This window comes from Schistocerca americana, chromosome 4, assembly GCF_021461395.2.
Source record: "Schistocerca americana isolate TAMUIC-IGC-003095 chromosome 4, iqSchAmer2.1, whole genome shotgun sequence".
NCBI classification, from domain to species: Eukaryota; Metazoa; Arthropoda; class Insecta; order Orthoptera; family Acrididae; genus Schistocerca; species Schistocerca americana.
The window spans coordinates 737,348,094-737,370,440 of NC_060122.1; the positions used below are offsets into that span (position 1 = coordinate 737,348,094).

Genomic DNA, 22,347 nt, shown 5'->3' on the forward strand with positions numbered 1-22,347 from the left:
TAGATATGCTCAATCCTTCTCACCTGTACTGGAAAAGACAACTGATTTTGAAGCTCATGTCTTTCTTTGATAGCTACCCCTGTTTTTTTCAAAGCTCACCCCATGCCCCCAAAACAGAGCTGGATTCATTTACTCACGAAGATGTGTTGACACCTATTCCCCATAGTGAATCAGCCACTCCCTTGGTAACAGTAGGAGAACCCATTGGCACCTTGAGACTTTGTGGTGATTTCAAAGTAACAGTTAACGTACAGGCTGAAATGGAAACTTAACCCTTACCATCTGCGGATGAACTCTCTGCAAGTTTTTTTAGACCACAGAACTTAATTCAGTAAAACTAATCTTGCATAAGCATATCTTGTAATTCACTTGGATGCAGCATCAAAGACTTATCTCATGCTAAGTTTGCTATATGGCCTTTACCATTATAATTGTTTACCTTTTGGAATATCTGCAGTCCCTACCATATTTCAGATTTTTATGAATCACATATTATCAGGTGTGTCACATACCATGACAACATTTAGATCACAGGTGTGACTCCATCATCACAATTTCAAGTTTTGTTCTAGAGCATGACGGAAAAAGAGTCAAATACAGTGTTCACAAGTGTTCCTTCATGCGACCATCATTGACATATTTGGGGTTCAAACCTCCAGCACACTGACTTGCATTAATGAAGGACTACGTCTCAGCCATCATCTGTAAGGAAATGATGGTTAACACCATATTATTTGTCCTCTGTGGTCTTCTAATGCCTTACAGGGCTCCCAGATTGAAAACCACAGTGCAACAGAGTGGCTTCAAAAGCACCCATCACTGCACCCTCTTGGACATTGCAATGGAACTGCTCAACACACCTCTTTTTTCCATGAAGTACTGAAGAAGTCAATACAATACAATTTAGAAGTGAGTATATTTAAATTCAGTATTATAATGATCCGCTTTCCATAGTTATTCAAAAAGTTAAAACTGATAAAAAATGCTTTTGTTTACGAAATATTAACTGACTGTATTTCTTGGTTAAGAAATGTCAGTTGTATCAAGAATCTGTTTGTTGGTCAGTTAGGAATAGCATGTAATATGGAGTCTGTCTGTGTTGGTTGGTCTGTGGCGAAAGAATGTTAAATCTGCAAACTATGTTGTAAAGCTACAGTGTATGTTACCTACTGTCAAATCTAGTTGGATGTGTTCATTAAAAAGCTGATGTGAAGAAAGTAATCTGCATCATAATATTATTTCAACATGTGTATTTCCAAGTAACCACCCAACTATGTCTCACATGAAGGAGAATCTACCATCTAGACAAACATCCAAACAAACAAAAATTTTAATGAGCACAACGTTAAGTAGAAGTAATACACTTTGATTATTCCACTTGCGCTTGCTCATCCTAATAGGTTTTTATTATGCAAATGCATACAAAGTCAGTAGTTTGTGGAGTTTCCTAATATCTTTATGACTACAGTTATTGTAGTCAACAGAGCAAGGGCTGGGTTAGAACTTGGTGTTTCAATGTCTGGGATAGAAACAAACATAGATATGTTCTGAAATGATATGTATGTTGCAAGGCATCAAGGAAAAAAGGAAAACTGTTAACTGAAATAAAAAGGAAGTTTCCAAACAAAGAATGATAATTATTACAGACAATAAACACACTGGCCTAACCAACAAAATCAGTGCAGCACTTAAGTTAAGTAGTGATTACTATTCTATTTTGTTTCTCATGTTTGTGTGTAGAACAAAAGACAAAAAATTAAGGCAAAATCCAGAGGTGAGGAATGCTCAAAGGTTATGGAATCAAAATTATGACAAAGTGTTTAAAGCAACAGAAAAATCACTTGAGCAATCTACACTACACCTTCACAAAAAATCTCAAATTTTGGACAAGACATAAAAACAATAGTTACAGAAATTTGGGAAATTACAAATAGAACTGTAATTGTAGTACCAACAGCCATAACTATAGAATACAGCAATAATGTTGAAGGTGATTTAGTAAATTTGTAAGCCGTGAATAACAATTTTGAAAGTCTCCTTGGGTTTGCTGCCAGACACTAAAACCAACTTGACGTGATATTTCAGTGATCCAACTATTCACCATCTTCAGGAGAATGCTGCTGCTACTGAGTCCTGCTGAAAACTGATACCAAGGCTGCAGATCATCTTCCTATATAGGTGTTCATACCATACATGGCACATGTGCCACCCATCATAGTTACTGCCCTCCAAGAGAGGGCAGGTGGCACCACCTTTAATAGAACATAGCAGCAACAATATATCACACTCAAAGACTATTTTCACACTTGGACTGGCTACATAGAAGAATGTTTTGTTTTAATGCAGGCTACTAGAGAGTTCCACACCCTGCTAAGAGAAAAGCCAGTGTCTCTATTAATCAAGTTGTCTGCCAAACTAATTTCAATTATGTCTTTATAAACACTGTCCCAGCAACTGAAAGTGTTGGCAACTATCACTGTCTTGTCAAATTTCATTCTGTGTCCCTCGTTTAAGTGATGTTCTGCTACAACCAGTTTTTCCGGCTGTTGTAACCTTGTATGATGGCGATGTGCTACGCACCTGTCCTGAACTGTGTGAATCAAATGGCTGATGTAAGCTTTCCCACACTGTCTTGGGCATTTATATATGCCAGGCTTTGTAAGCCCCAAATCATCTTTCACAGAGACAAGTAGTGCCCTAATCTTAGAAGGTGGACAGAACACACTCTTAATGTTAGAACTACTAAAAATTATTCCAGTCTTAAATGATATGCCCCCAGCATAAGGGAGGAAGGCCACAGATCAGTGCTCCTTTTTTTCACTTCCAGGGACAGTCCAGACACCATAGCCCAATGAATCTGCTTCTCAGAGCATCCATTTTCCTTAAAAACAACCATCAAACTTGCAAGTTCTTGTGTTAAACTGTCCTGTCAGAAATGGCCTTTACTCTGTGTACCAGAGTCCTAAGGATGCCAATGCATGGGTATGGTGGATGGCAACTCTTGGCCTGCAGATACCTATCAGTGTGTGTTGGCTTTCGATGAACACTATGTCCCAGACTACCATTTTGTTTTTTGTAAACCATGACATCCAAAAATGGAAGCACCCCATCACATTCAACATCCACGGTAAATTTAATTCTGGGATGAAGACAGTAGAAGTGGGCCAAAAATCAATTGAGAGTATCATGTGCATGAGGCCAGATGATAAATACATCATCTAGTACCTCCAGAAGCATGTTGGTTGCAAGGTTGAAGTTCTCAATCCTGTATCCTCAAAGTCCTCCATAAATAAATTGGTGACTATGGATGATAAAGAACTACCCATACCCACTCCATCATTCTGTTTGAAAATGTTGCCATTAGATGAAAAACACATGGATGTCATACACATGATGACAAAACTTCACCAACTCTTCATCTAGTTTTTCACTAATCATACTCAAGGACTCTTCCAGTGGGACTGTGTAAATAGATATACCACATCAAAACTCACTAGCAAATCTGAAGAATCCAGCCTCAAAGGTTTTAACTGTTGCATAAAATCCATTGAATTGGAGATATAGTATTCACACTTGCCAATATATGGGCTGAGAACAGATGTTAAATTCTTCACTAGGTTATGAGTAGATTCGTGAGACTCAGCAGCAGCAGCATTTGCCTGAAGATGGTGAACAGTCAGATCACTGAATTATTGAATCAAGATGGTTTTAGGATCCAGCAGCAAACCTAAAGAGACTTTCATGATATATTATGCCAGGAAAGACTATGAAGTCACATGTGAATGACAATATCATGGAAGATATTCATCTTTTGAATAAAGTAGACAGTTTTTACAAAAATCCCATAGATGATTCCATTACTGAGACAAACTGTTTTGCTGTTGTGGAAAACAAACTTTCAGCATTAGATGCAGGAAGTCTTGTAGAACATAAATTTGGTTTCTGTGAAATATTAAAGCTTGATTGGCAGGAGTACCTAAATGTATTTTGGCTTGCAAAAAACATTTGAAGGATAAACTTTCGCTGTTATTTAAAACAACAGTAAGCTAATATTGAAATGGAATATTCAACTTATTGTTTTTGATGGGCAACATTGCAGAAGAATCTTTCTTTTTGTTTTTCGTCAAGTACTATAGAAAAACTGTTGTGGCAAGTAGCAGGCATAGGTCCTTTGCAGCGGTATATAAAAACCCAAGTGCTTGTAGCCAAGCGTACGTAGGAACTACAAAAAGAAGCATTAACACTCCCCTCAAGGAACATAAGAGCAATTGTTGCCTGGGCAAGATGGATAAATCAGCAGCAGCAGATCGTGCACTAGGGCCAGAGAGCCACAAAATTCATTTTTATAACACTGTGGTTTTAGTAAGATCTAATGTTAGGATGTACAGAGAGGCCATAGAAATTCAAAACCACAAAAAGAATTTCAACAAAAATGAAGAAGAATTGAAATTAAACATGTTGTAGGTCCTAGTACTAAATAAAAGAAACAGCACCAACTCTACCCCTCTGCAAGCTCCATAGTATACGTCAGCATGACCCTGCAGGCTTAGGGAGTGGTCTTATGATCTCACAGACTGGTTGTTGCACAGGTAAACATAAACAGTTCAATATTATGAGAAGGAAAGTTACTACTCATGACATAGCAGAGATGCTGAGTCGCAGACAGGCACAACAAAAAGACCTTCACTATGAAAGCTTTTGGCTTTTGGCCTTTGTCAACAATAGACACACACACACACACACACACACACATACACACACACACACACACACACACACACACACAAACGCAACTCGCACCCATGACTGAAGTCTCAGGCCTAAGACAGCAATCATGTGTGCGAGCTGTGTTTGCTTGAGGGTGTGTGTATATGTACATTTGTCAATTGTTTTGAAGGGCAGTGGCTGAATACTTTAATTATGAAAGTCTTTTTGTTGTGCTTATTTGTGACTCAGCATCTCTGCTGTATGGTGAGTAGCAACTTTCCTTCTAATAATATTTTTACATTCCATCCTGGATTTTCCATTGTTTCAGAAACAGTTCAGCTTCCTGAGCTTATTTTGAGTCTGTAACCGATTTCTTAGTTGGCGAAGCCTCTGATGAAGTCTCCAGCAGTGGAATACAAAACATTAGGCAGAGAATTATGCCTTGGACTGCAACCGTATGTCCATAAATCAGATATCAGGAATACTGCAGATACCTGCCACGAGAGCCTACATTATATGATTACAAACGAGTTTATAACTATGATCAGCAATTGTTTGCCTGATGAATTACACAATGACATAGTAATTTATTGGAAGAGAATGAGTCTTTTTTCAAAATCCTCTGTTGCCTACATTGCAAAATTTATATGAACTTCTTAGAAGAGAACGAAAAAATAATAATCTTACCATCTTACTGGGTTTACTGCACTGAGGTATTCTACATGAGCACATTTTCTTCGCCACATGTCTGCAGAGTCCATTGTGCACACAGCCTTCAGGTCTTTTGATATTTGATTACAAATGTTATATGAATACAACATACAAAAATATTAAACAATGGACGATCCAGGATGGAATGTAACATTACCAGAGAAGGAAAGTTGTTACTCACCATATAGTGGATATGCTGAGTCGCGATAGGCACAACAAAAAGATTCACACAAGTATAGCTTTCGGCCATTAAGGCCTCTGTCAGCAGTAGACACACACACACACACACACACACACACACACACACACACACACACACACGCACGCACGCACACACACACAACTTGCTCTCTGAGACTGCAGATGTGTGTGCAAGTTGCATTTCTGTGTGTGTGTGTGTGTGTGTGTGTGTGTGTGTGTGTGTGTGTGTGTGTGTGTGTCTACTGCTGACAGAAGCCATAATGGCCGAAAGCTATAATTGTGTGAATCTTTTTGTTGTGCCTATCGTGACTCAGAATCTCCGCTATATGGTGAGTAGCAACTTTCCTTCTCTGGTATTGATACAAAAATATTATTTTGACAAGTACAAGGAAACAACATACAGCACCAAAAGTGATGGGAGAATCAATATCCAACATCAGTGAAGCTGAATTATTTATTAGTAGCTGCTGTGCATATTTGCAACCTAGACTATGCCACTTCATGGAAAAATTCTACCTTATATGTAATTTTTATATTTTTATAAGTTTCATTCTGTACTTACTGTATTATTAAGCTCCTCATTAAGAGATGATTGACCCATTTTTGAAAGTTTAATGTGAAGTAATTTCACCAGTGGCTTTATTGTGCTGCCCTGAAAAAAAAAAAAAAAATAAATAAATAAATAAATAAAAATAAAAAATAAAAAAATAAAATAAACGCTACATCAGCTTCTGAAATAAAAATCTAGCATGTACTGCACCCATGAGACTTTTAACAGAACCCTATAACTTTAATCTCTATTATGTGTTGTTGAAAACTACACTGTTGCCATGTAATTGGAAGCCAGTGTATAGTGTAAACTGCCCTGAAAAACATACTCCAGTGTAAGAAATCACACCCTAAGTTGTTATAAAATTACCAAGTCTTTGTTTCAAAGTTTCCACTTTGCTCCAACCCAGATATCAATGGCCTTACAGGAACAATTCATTTGACAGAAGGCTTTGTAATAACACCATACACAAAACCAGTTATTCCAACCTCCTCTGCCAGCCACAGGAATGAACCAAGAATGACCTTATACCCCAGACAAAAGGCAGTGTTTATTTTACAGAAAGCCAAAAGCCACAAGCATCTGTACCCCACATCCTCAGTAGCTGCTGAGGCATCCTCATCAGTACTTGGAATGTGTCATCTAGGTACAGATACTGAGTGTACACTTCCATCATGCTCTAAGGGTTATCAGTTATCTACAGACCATTCTCTTTTCATAATTTCTGATAATTGTTGTTGTTAGCTGTCCAGCAGATGAGGTGTTACACTGGATTAAAATAAGTTTCAGATTCCACTGCATATTCTTTGGCAGTGGGGGTGGATGTAAAACTCAGAGATCTTCCTTGACACTGTTTCCATTGTGAAGATCATCTAGTCCTGCCATGGACACACCGTTTACAGACAAATTGGCTTTTTCTAAAAAAAGAAGCAGTTTCTGTGGGTACCGTTAGTGCTTGGGATAGCTCAAGTATATTTTTCAGGATAATTCACCCTACACAGCCATTTGCAGCACCCCCTAGCTGCATGATAATAGTCAAGATAGCTTTCAACAGTGCAGAAATATGAGGCAGCTAATTATGCACCTAGAAATGCAATCTGCAATGGAACTACCTCCCAAGACATTGGTGGATTTATACACTAAGTTTGTAGTAAATAAAGAAATTCACACAGAAACACAGGGTGATGAGATTAAAGTCTGTGCATAGTAGTAAATAAAATGAAATTCCACCACTCTGTATGTAGAAATATCCATTGGATAATGAACATGTTAAAAGAGCCAGCTTTGGTCACTTAAACTTTAGTTCCATAAGAGTCTCTTTGGCAAATTACTGACAAACTGCTTTTACTAGTATACAAAATGTGATAGAAAGTGTATTACCAATCACATAAGTATATACTAAAATCAGCTAACATTATTAACAGATGCCAGATATTTGGTCCAGAATTTGTAAAATGTTGATTTAATTTGAATTACTTCTTTAAAACAATATTATGAAAAGGATAGATTGCTACTCTCGGTAAAGATGGCACAGTGAGTTGTGAACAGGCACAATGAAAAGACTTTTACACATTGAGTTTGGACCAAGCCTTCTTCATGAAGGAAACACACACACACACACACACACACACACACACACACACACACACACACACACACACACACACACACCTTGTGCAAGGTGCACTAGCGTACGTGAATGTGTATGTGTCTCCTTTCCGGCGAAGGCTTTGGTTGAAAGCTCAATGTGTAATAGTCTTTTCATTGTGCATGTCTGCAACTCACAGTGTCATCTTTATAGTGAGTAGCAATCTATCCTTTTCATAATATTGTTGGTCTTCCACCCTGGACTTTTATTGTTTTTCTTCTTTACAACATTTACAAAGTTTCAAAAATTCCAGTTTCATACATCTTCTTGGTCTGTTTACCTTTTCTGGTTTCTAGTACATCTTCTGTTCTCAAATAGATAGTTTGTTATTTGTTAATGTACATTCAGATTTGTTCTCAGAATTTTTCATCCTCTAGTGGAAAGTAGCACAGGTCTCACCAATATTCAAGAAAGGAAATAGGAGTAACCCATTGAATTATAGACCCATATCACTGACCTCAATTTGCAGTAGGATGTTGGAGCATATACTGTACTCAAACATTATGAATCACCTTGAAGAAAATGACTTATTGATACATAACCAACACGGATTCAGAAAATATTGTTCTTGTGCAACACAGCTAGCTCATTATTCTCATGAAGTAATAAGTGCTGTCAACAAGGGATCTCAGATCGATTCCATATTCCTAGATTTCCAGAAGGCTTTCGATACCATTCCTCACAAGCAACTATTAATCAAATTGCATACATATGGAGTATCGTCTCAGTTGTGTGACTGGATTCGTGATTTCCTCTCAGAGAGGTCACAGTTCATAGTGATACATGGTAAATCATCAAGTAGAACAGTATCTGGCATTCCACAATGTAGTGTCATAGGCTCTCTGCTGTTCCTGATTTACATAAATGATCTTGGTCATAATCTGAGCAGCCCCCCTAAATGGTTTGCAGATGACGCTGTAATTTACCGTTTCGTAAAATTGTCAGACGATCAATTCCAGTTACAAAATTATCTAGAGAGAATTTCTGTATAGTGTGAAAAGTGGCAATTGGCACTAAACAAAGAAAAATTCAAAGTCATCCACATGGGTACTAAAACAAATCCAATAACTTTTGGGTATACGATAAATCACACAAATCTAAGGGCTGTCTATTCAACTAATTACCTAGGAATTACAATTACAACCAACTTAAATTGGAAAGACCACATAGATAATATTGTGGGGAAGGCAAAACGAAGACTGTCCTTTGTTGTCAGAACACTTAGAAGATGCAACAAACCCGCTAAAGAGACAGCCTACATTACACTTGTCCATCCTCTGCTGGAATATTGCTGCACGGCATGGGATCCTTACCAGGAGGATTGACGGAGGACATCGAAAAAGTTCAAAGAATGGCAGCTCATTTCGTGTTATCACACAATAGGGGTGAGAGTGTCACTGATATGATATGTGAGTTGGGTTGGCAGTCACTGAAACAAAGGTGGTTTTCTTTGTGGCAAGATCTATTTATGACATTTCAATCACCAACTTTCTCTTCCGAATGCAAAAATATTTTGTTGTCACCCACCTACGTAGGGAGAAATGATCATCATAATAAAATAAGAGAAATCAGAGCTTGAATGGAAAGATTTAGGTGTTTCTTTTTCCACGGACCATTCAAGAGTGGAATGGTAGAGTAGTAGTATGAAAATGGTTCGATAAACCCTCAGCCAGGCACTTAAGTGTGAATTGCAGAGTAACTGTGTAGATGTAGATGTAGATGTTTTCCATCATTCATTTTTGTCCTTTCTTTGCATAATTCATGCATAAACACAAGTGTGATACATACGATAATCTTTTCCCGAACCAGTTCATGAACTTCAGTCTGAATGCATATTATCTTTCGAATATATGGATGTTGCTTATATCTCATATTAACACTGTAGGAAAAGATAGGTTGCTTCTTTCCAGGCAGAGCCTTCATTAGTAAAAGAGAAATGGAGAAATACATACCATTCATACACACATGACTGTCACCTCTGGCAGCTCAGACCAGAATGCAACTATCATGTGGGATGGCAGTAGCAATCTGGAGATGGCAAAGAAGGGAAGGGATATGCTGATTATCTCACCAAACCTTCATAGACAGGCACTAACCCCTAGACCTGGTTCAAAGACTGATCTCCTGTGCCATTTCCTCTCACACCCCCAATCCTCACACTGCCCCTAAGAACCAGCCTCAAAGGAGTGTCCCATTCGTCACTTCATTACCAACTACCAACTGTCAGAGGTATTAGAATGATATCTGCTTATAACTTTCAACTCTATCATTTCAGGCCCAGGATCCCTTACCTCAGACCATACGCCATCATCTCTGAAAGTTTGTAATATCATCACGGAATCTCTCTGTAAACTGGTTTTATATAAGGGTAGCAAACTTGAGGACAATACTACAGAAAGAGAAGAGGAGATAGATGAAGAAGAGATGGATGAAATGAGTGTACCTTTCCATTGTACAAAACAGGTTTTGGACTAAATTTGTGGCCCCACACATTCTGGACCTAAAATGACTCTTCATATGGTAACAGACAGATGCCACTGGCTGGGAGTAAAATGTGATTGTCATTTGTGGGCTAAAACCTGGTTACCTTCTCAGTCAGTGAAAGTCATTGTACATATTCATTAGCCTCTCAGTTCCATTTGAGAAGTGATGTGCCATATTTCTCAAGTATCCTCTGGGCAATGATTCAAATATATTCTTAAGGCTACTGACAGGTCTACCTGCTGATTGAAATGGACATTTCTCCTGAGACAGTTGCACTAAATGGATTTTAAGGTTTGGGTGCCAAACAGATGTAACAGTGGATCAAGATCAATAATTCAGGTCCTTTTAGTTCAATGAACTAGCTACTTTATGGGAGTTCACTCATCATTGTTCCATCAGCTACCATCCAACAAACAACAGCATGGTGGAATGCTGTCCAAGACACTCAGGTCAGTGTTAATATTTCACAAGTCTTCCTGGTTGATTGCCTTGCAACTGGTGTTATTTACTATGTGGACTGCATTCAAAACTGACCTCTGTGCTTCAGCAGCAGAAATGTTGTATGATGAAACCTTGAGATTTCCATCAAACTTTTTTCCCCAAGCAACAAAAGGCCACACTGAAGAACCTCACTCAGTCACGCTACAAATGAGGAACTGTATTTTAAATTACCAAACTTCAACAGTGCCTGGCTATGTAAAGCCACTCTTTAGGCATAAAGACCTTGCTCAATATACCCATACCATGCTACACATGGATCTCATTTAAGTACCTTTACAACCACATTAAACCAGTCCCTTTCCAGTCTTGGAAAGATGCTCACACAATGATGATCTTAATTTAAGTCAAATGAAGTAGGATTTTCATTGAATGGGTAATACCAGCATACCTCCTCCCACAGATGACACTGTACAATGGCAGCCTTCAGCCAGACATGTCCTCTTGTAGACCTTCCCTGCTGATCAGGTCTCCACCCTACCAGCCCCACTGGCCACTCTGCAGTCATTACCAATGGAATCAGCTGCCACAGATGCTCACATGTCACCAGGCACTTTCTCCTCTCAACGAGTGCACTCACTCAATGATACCAGTGCTGGTTCACACGAGAGCTAGCAGAACAATTCAACACAAGTTTCTCTTTATCCCAGAAGCTCCGTTCTGTGGGCAGGGGGGGAGTCACTATGTGGTGATGAAAACAGTTGAACATGTAATTGGAAGTGTGGACTACATTTGTGCCTGTGTGATGACAGTCTAATGGTATCTTTGGTTATGTTTAATGACTTCATTTGAGTTATCTCTCTGGTTTTCACCTGAGTTTTTGTTCCTTAATTTTTGCATTTATTGTGGTAATAAAATGTACAGGACTTACAACATCTTTACCCAATTGACAATTATAGTACCCACAACATAATTACAAAAAGTTACTAAAGAAAAATAATACAATTTCAGTACAGCTTAATTGTTGGGTATTGTCTAAAAGTTGTACAATACATAATAGAAATGAGAAAACCATAAACATGGTAGGAAAGTTCTTGTAGAACGTTAATTCTTTAGGATTAAAGGAGACCATTCACCAAAACTGAAAGCCTTGAATTGTTGATAGGTGCACACAAAAGAATGAAAACTGCAATCTTTTAATGTTATTCTTTGACAAACTAGAGTAAAATACAATACACACACAGGCATGTGCTCATATGCATGCATGAATACACATGCCTGTGATCCTATGTCATACGCCTAGACTGACAGTGCCACTGCTATTTCTCGGCAGGTGAACTGGTTGTGGCGGGATTAGTGTCAGGTGACGTAGGTAGAGGGAGAGGAAGATGGGAGGCAAGGAGAGGAACTGGAGTTAGGTGGCTAGTGGGTTGGATGGAGGTGACCAGTTTGCTGCCCAGGAATGTGGGAGGGAGAGGTGGCAGATATATGGACTGGCACTATACAGATGGGAATCACCCTTACAACACGTCCTCCACTCTCAAAATCAATGTGATCTCAATCTCAGGTGACCCAGTGTCCCTGCACCGCTCACCCAACAATTTGCCCTTTGTCTGTCCAGTCACTCCCTTCAAATTCATGTCCCCACATAGCCTTCAGCATGTGTCTCTTCCCACCAGCTGTTGCAATTGTGGCAGCCACTCCCAGTCCTTCCATCTGCATACTACCTCCCTCTTCCTCAACCCACCCCACCCGACACTACTCCCACCACAACCAGACCACCTGCTGAAAAGTAGTATTACCACTGTCAATCTAGCCAGCACCATGTAGGGGCATAGTCATGTATATGCATGTGTGTGTGTGTGTGTGTGTGTGTGTGTGTGTGTGTGTGTGTTTTATTTTATTATACCTTGTCAAAAGGTAACTTTGATAGCTATCAGTTTTCTTTCTTTTGTGTATGCTTATCAACAACTCACCATTTCTAGTTTTCAGTGAATGTCCTCCTATAATCCTGAAGTATTTAAAATCATAAACATTTTACATTAATTTTCATTATGCTATAGTTAATTATTGCAGCATGCAGTGAAACAATAAACTCAGAAGTGTTTATCCTACAGCAGAAAGTAAAGAGTGTAAAAACTGCAAAACCATGAACTTATCAAATATATAATTGATATTGACTTGAATTTATTTTACAACTCACTTGTATAAAAACTGTGAAGAGTATAACAACAAGGGTGGTAGTCACAAATACTTGACGAGGAGCAATCACATTCTTATCAAGCATCTCTGCCAGAGAAAAAGCCACAGCACCTCGGAGTCCACCATATCCCATAATAAACTGTTCATGTGCATTAATTTTATTCACTCGCAAAGGATTTGCTGTAGCTGTTAATAAAAACACCCCTGTGGAGCAGTAAATGTATTCATTCATTTATGTTGTTACAGTGAAATCTATCTTCATAAAATTTAACATTTTGTTGCATCAAAATACTCTGAAATTCTTCAATATATTTCATTATATATAATAATAAATACTAAACATAAATTTTGTTTAAATTTATACAAGAATGGCAGTCCGAAAACTGAAACTCTTTTCCTTAGTTGCAACTTTGATTGCCAATCGCACACTCTTGTGTCTCCTGGATGAAAGAGACCATGCAACTGGTTGCCATTTGTAACCAACGGTCTATGTTAACTGTTGCTTCATGTGTGCAATGTGACACATGATTATTACATGTCATGTTTGTCCCATGGATTTGAAGATTGTTATCACATTAGTAAGTTGGTACAAATTGAAATGGTAATAATCAAATTCATAATAATGTACTAAGACAATTTCCTTCAGCAGACACTGGAGAGGGAAAAATATTGTTTTCCACATTTGTTCCTGTAACAAGAAATTATTTTGCATATGGGTATGGAATATAATCATTTTCTATCAGGCATCCTTCATATATGCTAGCAGTCTATTGAGGCGGTTGACTGACCTTATCTCAGATATGTCAGTGGACCATATGTCAAGTGAAAATACCAGCCCGGGGGGGCCATGGTGCCAGTTTTTCTTTGAAGAAGACTTGTATATGCCATGCGACATATGGTCATGCATTAGCCTACTGAAATGTGGCAAGTAAAATGCCTGCGAGAGGGACTATACCTTGGGCTATAAAACCTCCCTGAATTAGCAGTTGCTGTTCAAACTGTCCTCGATACATAGGAGACAAAATCACATGTTATAGCCAATGGTGCCATAATCCATCATACTTGGCATTTGTCCATTATACTGCTCAACAATGCAGTCTGCCTGACTGTGTTCACCACAATAAAGTCTAACACATATGTTGCAATCACTGTAGGACAAGATGGAGGGGACTTATCCAAAAACACTACATTTTGTCATTCACCATGCCAGTCTAAAACATTACTGATTTTTGGTAAATGGAAGCTGATGCAATTAGATGCTTGCCAACAGTCCATCCCTCAGTAAATGGTGTCAAACATTAATGCCAACATGTCCATACCTGTTGCAAAGCTGCAATGTTGGGCCTTTGGATGAAGCTGCTCTGTTAGTTACTGCCACATGGATGAAATGTCAATCATCCTGCACTGTGATCACATTGTGTTATCCAGCACATGCTCATTTCTGTCTGTGACCCTCTTCTATCAACCAATTCCACATAGGAATCACTGTCATAACAGCACAGCCTGTGTGAACTCCAATATCAAGGTATGACAAACCTATTTTCCAGAGACTAATCATTCTGCTCCATTCAGATTCATTCACATGCTGATATTGTGCCCTTTGACACTGACAAAGCATACTATCACTAGCTTGCATGTTTCCACTTAGTTTGAGCTGTGTGAGTGTTATTTTGATTGACTGGAGGTTGATGCCCTATTGGAGGGAGGGGTAAGGTGGGGTGGAGGGGTGTTAAGGTCACCCTTGGAGGCAGTCAGGCATCGTCAGGTCGGTTTGGCAGCTTGCTGTTGTTTGGTGCAGCATAGCTTGTGTGTGTCCTGGTGCAGGGTATTATTGCTGGTGGTGTTGATACATTGTAAATGTTGCAGTACTGTAAAAATCGTATCCACCAATATTAAATTCTGTCCAGTGATTTGTGTTCAGGTGAGATGACTGTTATCTGCACTTGGGGTTGTAGTTTGATGATGTACAGAGTCCAAAGTGTGTGATCTGATCTGACATTAATGTTCACAGGCAAACGTAGCTGGCACCAAAGTTGTGAAGGTGTCCTGGTTCCCAGATGTTCTTCGTAGAATTTTTTTAATTGCTACTCCAGCATCTGTGAAAGGTGCTGGAACAGTGCTGATTTCACAGAGTCATATTTGTTGTTATTTGTGGTTGCCACAATGTTGTCACTGATAATGTCTGCATTTTTGCGTAGGTGTCACAGTAATGTGACAAATTTTTCACTGTTGTCAGAAATCTTGCGGGTGGTAAATATGCAGTCAGTGATCATGAATTGCGTCATTGTTTGGTCTGGACAGAATAGTTGTAAGTCAAGGTTGAACTAAGGTATAAGGGCATGCTACTGGTGTGTGGGTGTGTTAGTGGCCATGTCAGTGATGAGTAAGGCAATTTCCTAATGTGGCATGGCTGTAACTCCATTGGGGATGTCCATAAATTATCCAACCAGATGGATCATATAGTGCAGTATGAAAAGGTTGACTGGATCTGTAAACAGCACAAAGGACTTGATAAAGTTGGAGAACATAGTAATTTGCATTTGCAGCAGTCTGTTGGACTTTGTTTACATTCGTGAACAAAGGTACTCAATAGGTCGTCCATGGGTACCCATTGTTTGGTAGCGTAGGTAGCATTTTCAAGACCAGTGGCACTAAACTGAAACAAGTTATTTGCTTGTTTCACAAGCAGCCATCGCTGAACATGTTGACATGAAGCATGGAATGGACTTTATGAAAGTCACTGTCTTGTCATACCATTTCCAGAACATTATAGTTGCAAGATGACTCCATTGTCAACAGACAGTAGCCAGTTCACAGAAAGCTTAAGGGTTTGAATTTGTTGCCTCTGGTCATTGCAGGTCATCAATGTGGATTTTACCCCAGGAAAGGATAAACCGAATTACTAACAGTGGCATGGTTATGGATAAAATGCACTTTATTGTTTACAATGGTACAACCTGCTATGCATCAACATAGATGTGAAGCTCAAAATACACTAACCTCCTTCAAGATATTCCACTCACAGCTGCTGCCATGCTGGTGAGAAAATCTGATCTTCTCTGTTGGCGCTACCACTGGCAAATCTCCCACAGAATATTTATGTTTAGATATATGGCCATGTTGTACCTTGGAGCAGTTTACCACATTTGGAAAACCTTACTTTTCTGGAGTACTTTTTTTTTACATTTCAGGAATAGACTGCAGCAAACATAAAGTGAATGCTATCAGTTCAAAGTGGAAGATGATAATATATTAAGCTTCTATTACAGGGGTCATTCGTGCCAAAAGTCTGAAAAGTGTTCCAAACTGCGATGCTCTCTCCTAGCATACTATGATTCTAAATTTTGATTTTAGCTGGAGGATATATTTAAATAATTTTCAAGTAACACTTATAACAATGGATCTTTTCAAACTTTTGAAGGGGGATGATGTGAAGAGCCTACATTGTTCTTCACATTTCTATAAAAATTCAGAATTTTAGAGTGTGCAAATTGGAGGAAATTTACAATGTTTCAGCCAATATCTTCAAATCCACTTCTTATATATGATCAGTATTGGATTGGAATCCATATCCAAACCTTTCACAGACAGTGCAGCACATGATTTGAATATTTAATTTGATCTTACTTCTCTCCAAACTTTTCAAGGTCTATATATAATACTGTATGCTGCAGACTTATGTGTTGACTGATTTTCAAGATAAATAAGAATCAATAAATAGAATATGTTGGACACATGAACTGACTGGTCAGGACTGACAAACTTGTTAGCTTCTTGTAGTGATGGACAGGAATGACTTCAATAGAAGACATCATATCTGCCACAAAATTTGCAGGAGGAATAGAGGACATAAGTGTCACATAAACCCAGACTTATTTCTCAGGTCATTGCAATGTATGAAAACCAAATGGTTCATAAGTAAACTAGGGTAGCCTGAACTATTTAATACCATTAATTGGTGCAGTAGGTTTATGTTTAAAGTTGCTAGTTTTTTAATTATCATTGTATTGACATGAAATTTTACCAATTATTATTGTTCTGTACCTGTTTTTTTTTTTGTTATTGGAAATGATATTTACAGTTTTGTTAAAAAAAACATAATTGTTCAGCATAAGAGTTAAAAATTATTATCCATAAGCATTTTTTTAAAACTTACCAAGAAACCTGCAAACTAAACATAACACAAGTGTCCACATAACAAAGCCTGTATGCCATATATGTCGATCACTCACTAGTACCATTCCTAAGAAAAGAAAAATAACAGCATCACTTGTGGAACTGAAACAAAGAAGAAAAATTATATTGATATCCAGTGATGTGTCACGTTGGAAAACAATTAATAGTGTCACTTTTTAATTTAAATATAAATACTTCTGAAACTTGCTGGTAGATTAAAACTGTGTGCCGAACCGAGACTTGAACTCAGGACCTTCCAGGAAGTTTCATATCAGCGCACACTCTGCTGCAGAGTGAAAAATCTTGTTCTATAAATACTTCTGATAGCACATCAATTTTCGCCTTTCCTGCTCCATTTACAAATGTGCTGCATGAAGAGTAATATTCAGTAAGCATCTGCTGAGGCTCAAATTTCTCCAACTCTTAGAATTTTACAGTAAAGCTCTCCATGATGTGTGAAGCTTCCTTTGTAGTATCTGACACTGAAGGTTAATTATCATCTCCTGGCCACTCTCATACTTACATTTCTCTGGATCATCTCTTTCTCCTCTATTAATCCTACCTGGTAAGGGTTGCAGACTGAAGAGCAATAATCAAGAACTGGTTGAATGGGAGTTTTGAGTAAACTACTTTTCCTTAGGACTCTTCCAATTAATCTCAGTATGGCATCCATTTTTGCTATGACTAAGTCTACGTGATTGTTCCATTTTAGGTCACTCAGGATCAATACTCGCAGGTATTTCATAGTTGTTACAGTTTTCAGGGAATTATCACCAGTAGTGTAATCAAACAATAATACGTCTTCTCACGTTTTTCTGCACAGCAAGTTAAAGTGAGCAACTTCAAAGAGCTTCTGACATTATGCACCAGTTTACTGTAATGGTCCAATAATATTTCTTTGGGTGCCTTCAAATTTACTTCCGCATTTGTTAATATCACTCTCATTCTTGGACTTCTGAATTAAGCAAGTCCTTCTCAGAAGATGAATGACAGTGTTTGCAACCTTTGTTTTTGTTGTGATACACTATGAAGCATTTAAAAAAATAAATAGTCTCATTAGCCTTGCTAAGACTGTTTCTTCCATGAGCTGTTTTTGTCATGGAATAGTTTGATTTAACTATAATATTACAAACATATTAGAAAACAATGGAAACTCCAGGTAGGAACATCAACAGTGTAGAAAAAGATAGATTGCTGCTTACTGTAAAGATCACACATTAAGTTGTAGACAGGCACAATTAAAAAAACACTTACACCTAACTTTTGGCCACAGCCTTCCTCAGAAAAAGAAGCGCACCATTCATCCACACAAGCAAGCACGCCTCACACACACCTCATACACATACACACACACACACACACACACACACACACACACACACACACACACACGCACACACAAAACACACACACACACACACACACACACACACACACACACACACACACCTCACAGAATGCAATTTAGCCTGAGCTATCAGAGTTTCTGGTCATGTGAGCATGAGGTGTGCTTGGTTGTGTTAGTGTTTCTCTTTCTTTTTCTGACACAGGCTGTGGTAGAAAGCTTATGTGTAAGTGTCTTTTAAGTGTGCCTGTCTGCTAATTAATGTGTCATCTTTATGGTAAGTAGCAATCTATCTTCTTCTACATTGTTAACATGTTAGCTACATAGTTATTTCAACAGAAATTTCTTTCTCTTCTTCACTTCTTGGAGAAGGCTGCACAGCATATTCCAGAAGTTCATGGTGATTCTAGGCAGATAATCTTATTGCATTCTGTATAAATGGCTACTTGGAAATACATTACTCCGAAATTAAACAACTTCTTTCTGCTTCCCTCAACTGTCTACACTCTACCTTTTTCATATAAGACAACCACTCATGTCAGAATTTGATAACCCATCCTACTCCTACATGCTTAATTTGTTGTTTGGGTACCTATCAATTGCTCAATGTTTTCTCTACATGGTGAGTAATTGTCTTTAGTCATTCTATTGTTTATTGAAATTACATTCACTCAGTTTCTATCTTAAACTATGCAAATAAGTTTAATGTAACACAAATGATGATAATTTACCTCAACATCCTTGTAAAATATTTAACTGTTGTGTATGATTTCCGTGAAATATTCTTGAGAGCATAGTGAGCCTGCACAAGACCACAGAAAGTAATACTGTAACAAACAATAATTTACTGACAATCAGTGACTTAAAATCATTACATGGCACATGTTTCAGTGACTTTATAAATGATTTCTAACCAAAGGAATAATTTGCCCACATTGAAATCAACACTAAAAAAACTGTTACACTTACATACTATACATTACATTTTTGTGGCACATATTAATGCACTGAGTGGCAAAAAATTAGAAAATAAAATAAAATAACCCCAATTTCTTAAAAATTCGTTTAAAAGTTGAGTCAATTCTGTGACACTAATCTACTATTTTATGATAAAATATTGTGGTACAGTTGCATCTAGGTGTCTGACAATGAAATAAAAAACTGATTCTAAACAAAGTAATTCAGACACACAGCCACTTCAAGCAAATTTTGAGAAAGTTCATGAAGGTAACATTCCTCTGTTTTAGTTTTCTGCATCTCATGCTTCACTTCACAGACCTCTCTTTACACCTTCAAAAGTTTGCATTACCTATTCTTGAATAACTTTCCATTCTTTCAGGAGGGGCTCCCATAAGCCCTTCAGGGTTTCTGAATAGTTCTGCAAAGTCCTTCTCTCCCCACAATCCTACCTACTGACAATAGTATTTGCATCAGGGCTTTGAGCATGCCAAGCCATAGCAGGAATATCCACCTCATCCAAGAACTCTCACACAATTCTTACATCATGTGGGCATTTGTTATCATGCATTTGTGTAAAACAATTACTGATAAATGGACTGAAAGGCCAACATGCTCCAAAAGGATTTGCTCCACATGCTGAATTACTATAAGGCTCCCATTCTGCATGAGGATCAAATCCATCTCTGCAGTCATACTAATTCCTGCCTGCCCCATCAGAGAACCATCCCAAAAAGGCACCTTCAATGAAAATGAGCCAGTGGCTACCTTTCCCAAGGCCTTATCCAGACCCTCTCTCTACCATCAGGTGATCACAGGGCAAACTGTGACTCACTGGTGAACAATAATTTCTCCCATCATTGCACTCTCCAACCTCTATTTTCACATGCAAACTCTAGTCAAGCTGTGTGATGCCCTATGGTGATTCTAGCACCTATAGCAGGTTTCTTGTATAGAAGATTGTCTTCTTCCAGTCTTGTCTGGACAGTTGTCTCACTAGCATTGACCCCTTGGACTTGCTGGAGTTTATTTCATGCTTTATTGGCCGTAGTGTAATGATGGTGGAGAAGAACGGTAAGTAGTGGTCATGTTATGTTATGTTATGTTATGTGTTATGTGGTTTATTCATCTCATTACATACAATTTTCAAATCATTTGATTTGATGTACAGGAGACTCTCAGGCCATTTCCAGGTTTCCCTGCAGAGCCTCCAGTTTCCTTATGCCTTCTTATGGTTCTGGAAATCATGGACAGTGTATTTCTCACTGCTACATAATGCATACTGCAATCATTTTCCACCTAAGCAGTAGCTGTATCAGCAATTTCAGGACCTAATAGCATGTTTACTCTAAAAAGCTGATCACAATAATCACAGAAAGATTCTATAGACATGTGTGATTGAAAGGTGAGAAATACAAGGAACAAAAATAAGCAATAGAAGAGCAGAAAAACATTACTGCCTCACATCCAGCAATGTATCTTTCAGGTTATGTGACAAGTACCAATGCTTCACTTTTTACTCACAAAGCAATGTCAATAAATTATCGTCAACATATTCTGTCTAAAAATGGAGAATAAAATGCTACTCTTTGATTAAATACATAATTTTTTACATTTCATGCCAGTTGCTGTAGGTAACATATAAAGATAACAAAATATAGCTTGAAAATTCAAAGACAAGACTCATAACGTGGTAAACATATATAAAAAGTTATGTAATTAAACAGAGCTTGACAAAACAGATTCATATTACTTTTATTGGTGGTATTATGACTATGTGCAAAAAATTTGAGCACTTGAACAGTGAACATATTATTTATGCTTTATATTTGGATCACAGGAAGTAGAGTGAGAACCATGGAAAAATTATAAATTTAAATAGAATGTGTAGTAGTAAAGCAGTAATTATTTATCAATTAACTAGACAGGAGTAACAGTAGGTGGCCTCTGACTGGAATTCGAGAGTAGGAAAAGGGAGAGAAGGAAACATAGTAGGTGAATATGGATTGGGGGTAAGAAATGAAAGAGGAAGCCGTCTGGTAGAGTTTTGCACAGAGCATAACTTATTCATAGCTAACACTTGGTTCAAGAATCATAAAAGAAGGTTGTATACATGGAAGAATCCTGGAGATACTAGAAGGTATCAGATAGATTATATAATGGTAAGACAGAGATTTAGGAACCAGGTTTTAAATTGTAAGACATTTCCAGGGGCAGATATGGACTCTGACCACAATCTATTGGTTATGAACTGTAGATTAAAACTGAAGAAACTGCAAAAAGGTAGGAATTTAAGGAGATGGGACCTGGATAAACTGACTAAACCAGAGGTTGTACAGAGTTTCAGGGAGAGCATAAGGGAACAATTGACAGGAATGGGGGAAAGAAATACAGTAGAAGAAGAATGGGTAGCTCTGAGGGATGAAATAGTGAAGGCAGCAGAGGATCAAGTAGGTAAAAAGATGAGGGCTAGTAGAAATCCTTGAGTAACAGAAGAAATATTGAATTTAATTGATGAAAGGAGAAAATATAACAATGCAGTAAATGAAGTAGGCAAAAAGGAATACCAACATCTCAAAAATGAGATCGACAGGAAGTGCAAAATGGCTAAGCAGGGATGGCTAGAGGACAAATGTAAGGATGTAGAGGCTTATCTCACTAGAGGTAAGATAGATACTGCCTACAGGAAAATTAAAGCGACCTTTGGAGAAAAGAGAGCCACTTGTATGAATATCAAGAGCTCAGATGGAAGCTCAGTTCTAAGCAAAGAAGGGAAAGCAGAAAGGTGGAAGGAGTATATAGAGGGTCTATACAAGGGTGATGTACTTGAGGACAATATTATGGAAATGGAAGAGGATGTAGATGAAGATCAAATGGGAGATACAATACTGCATGAAGAGTTTGACAGGGTACTGAAAGACCTGAGTC

At 38.1% G+C, this 22,347-nt stretch overlaps 1 protein-coding gene across 3 annotated transcripts in view; it reads right to left on the bottom strand.

Annotated features, from left to right (window-relative positions):
- Positions 1 to 22,347, bottom strand: part of LOC124612947 (Na(+)/H(+) exchanger beta-like) — a 1,149,910-nt gene that overhangs the window by 56,328 nt on the left and 1,071,235 nt on the right. For all 3 annotated transcript variants that reach the window (XM_047141462.1, XM_047141460.1, XM_047141461.1), the window contains exons 17-20: positions 19,194 to 19,289; positions 17,098 to 17,219; positions 12,943 to 13,145; positions 6,182 to 6,271 (exon numbers count right to left, since the gene is read on the bottom strand). In XM_047141462.1, the coding sequence (XP_046997418.1) occupies positions 6,182 to 6,271; positions 12,943 to 13,145; positions 17,098 to 17,219; positions 19,194 to 19,289 (511 nt within the window). The remainder of the gene's footprint in view (positions 1 to 6,181; positions 6,272 to 12,942; positions 13,146 to 17,097; positions 17,220 to 19,193; positions 19,290 to 22,347) is intronic.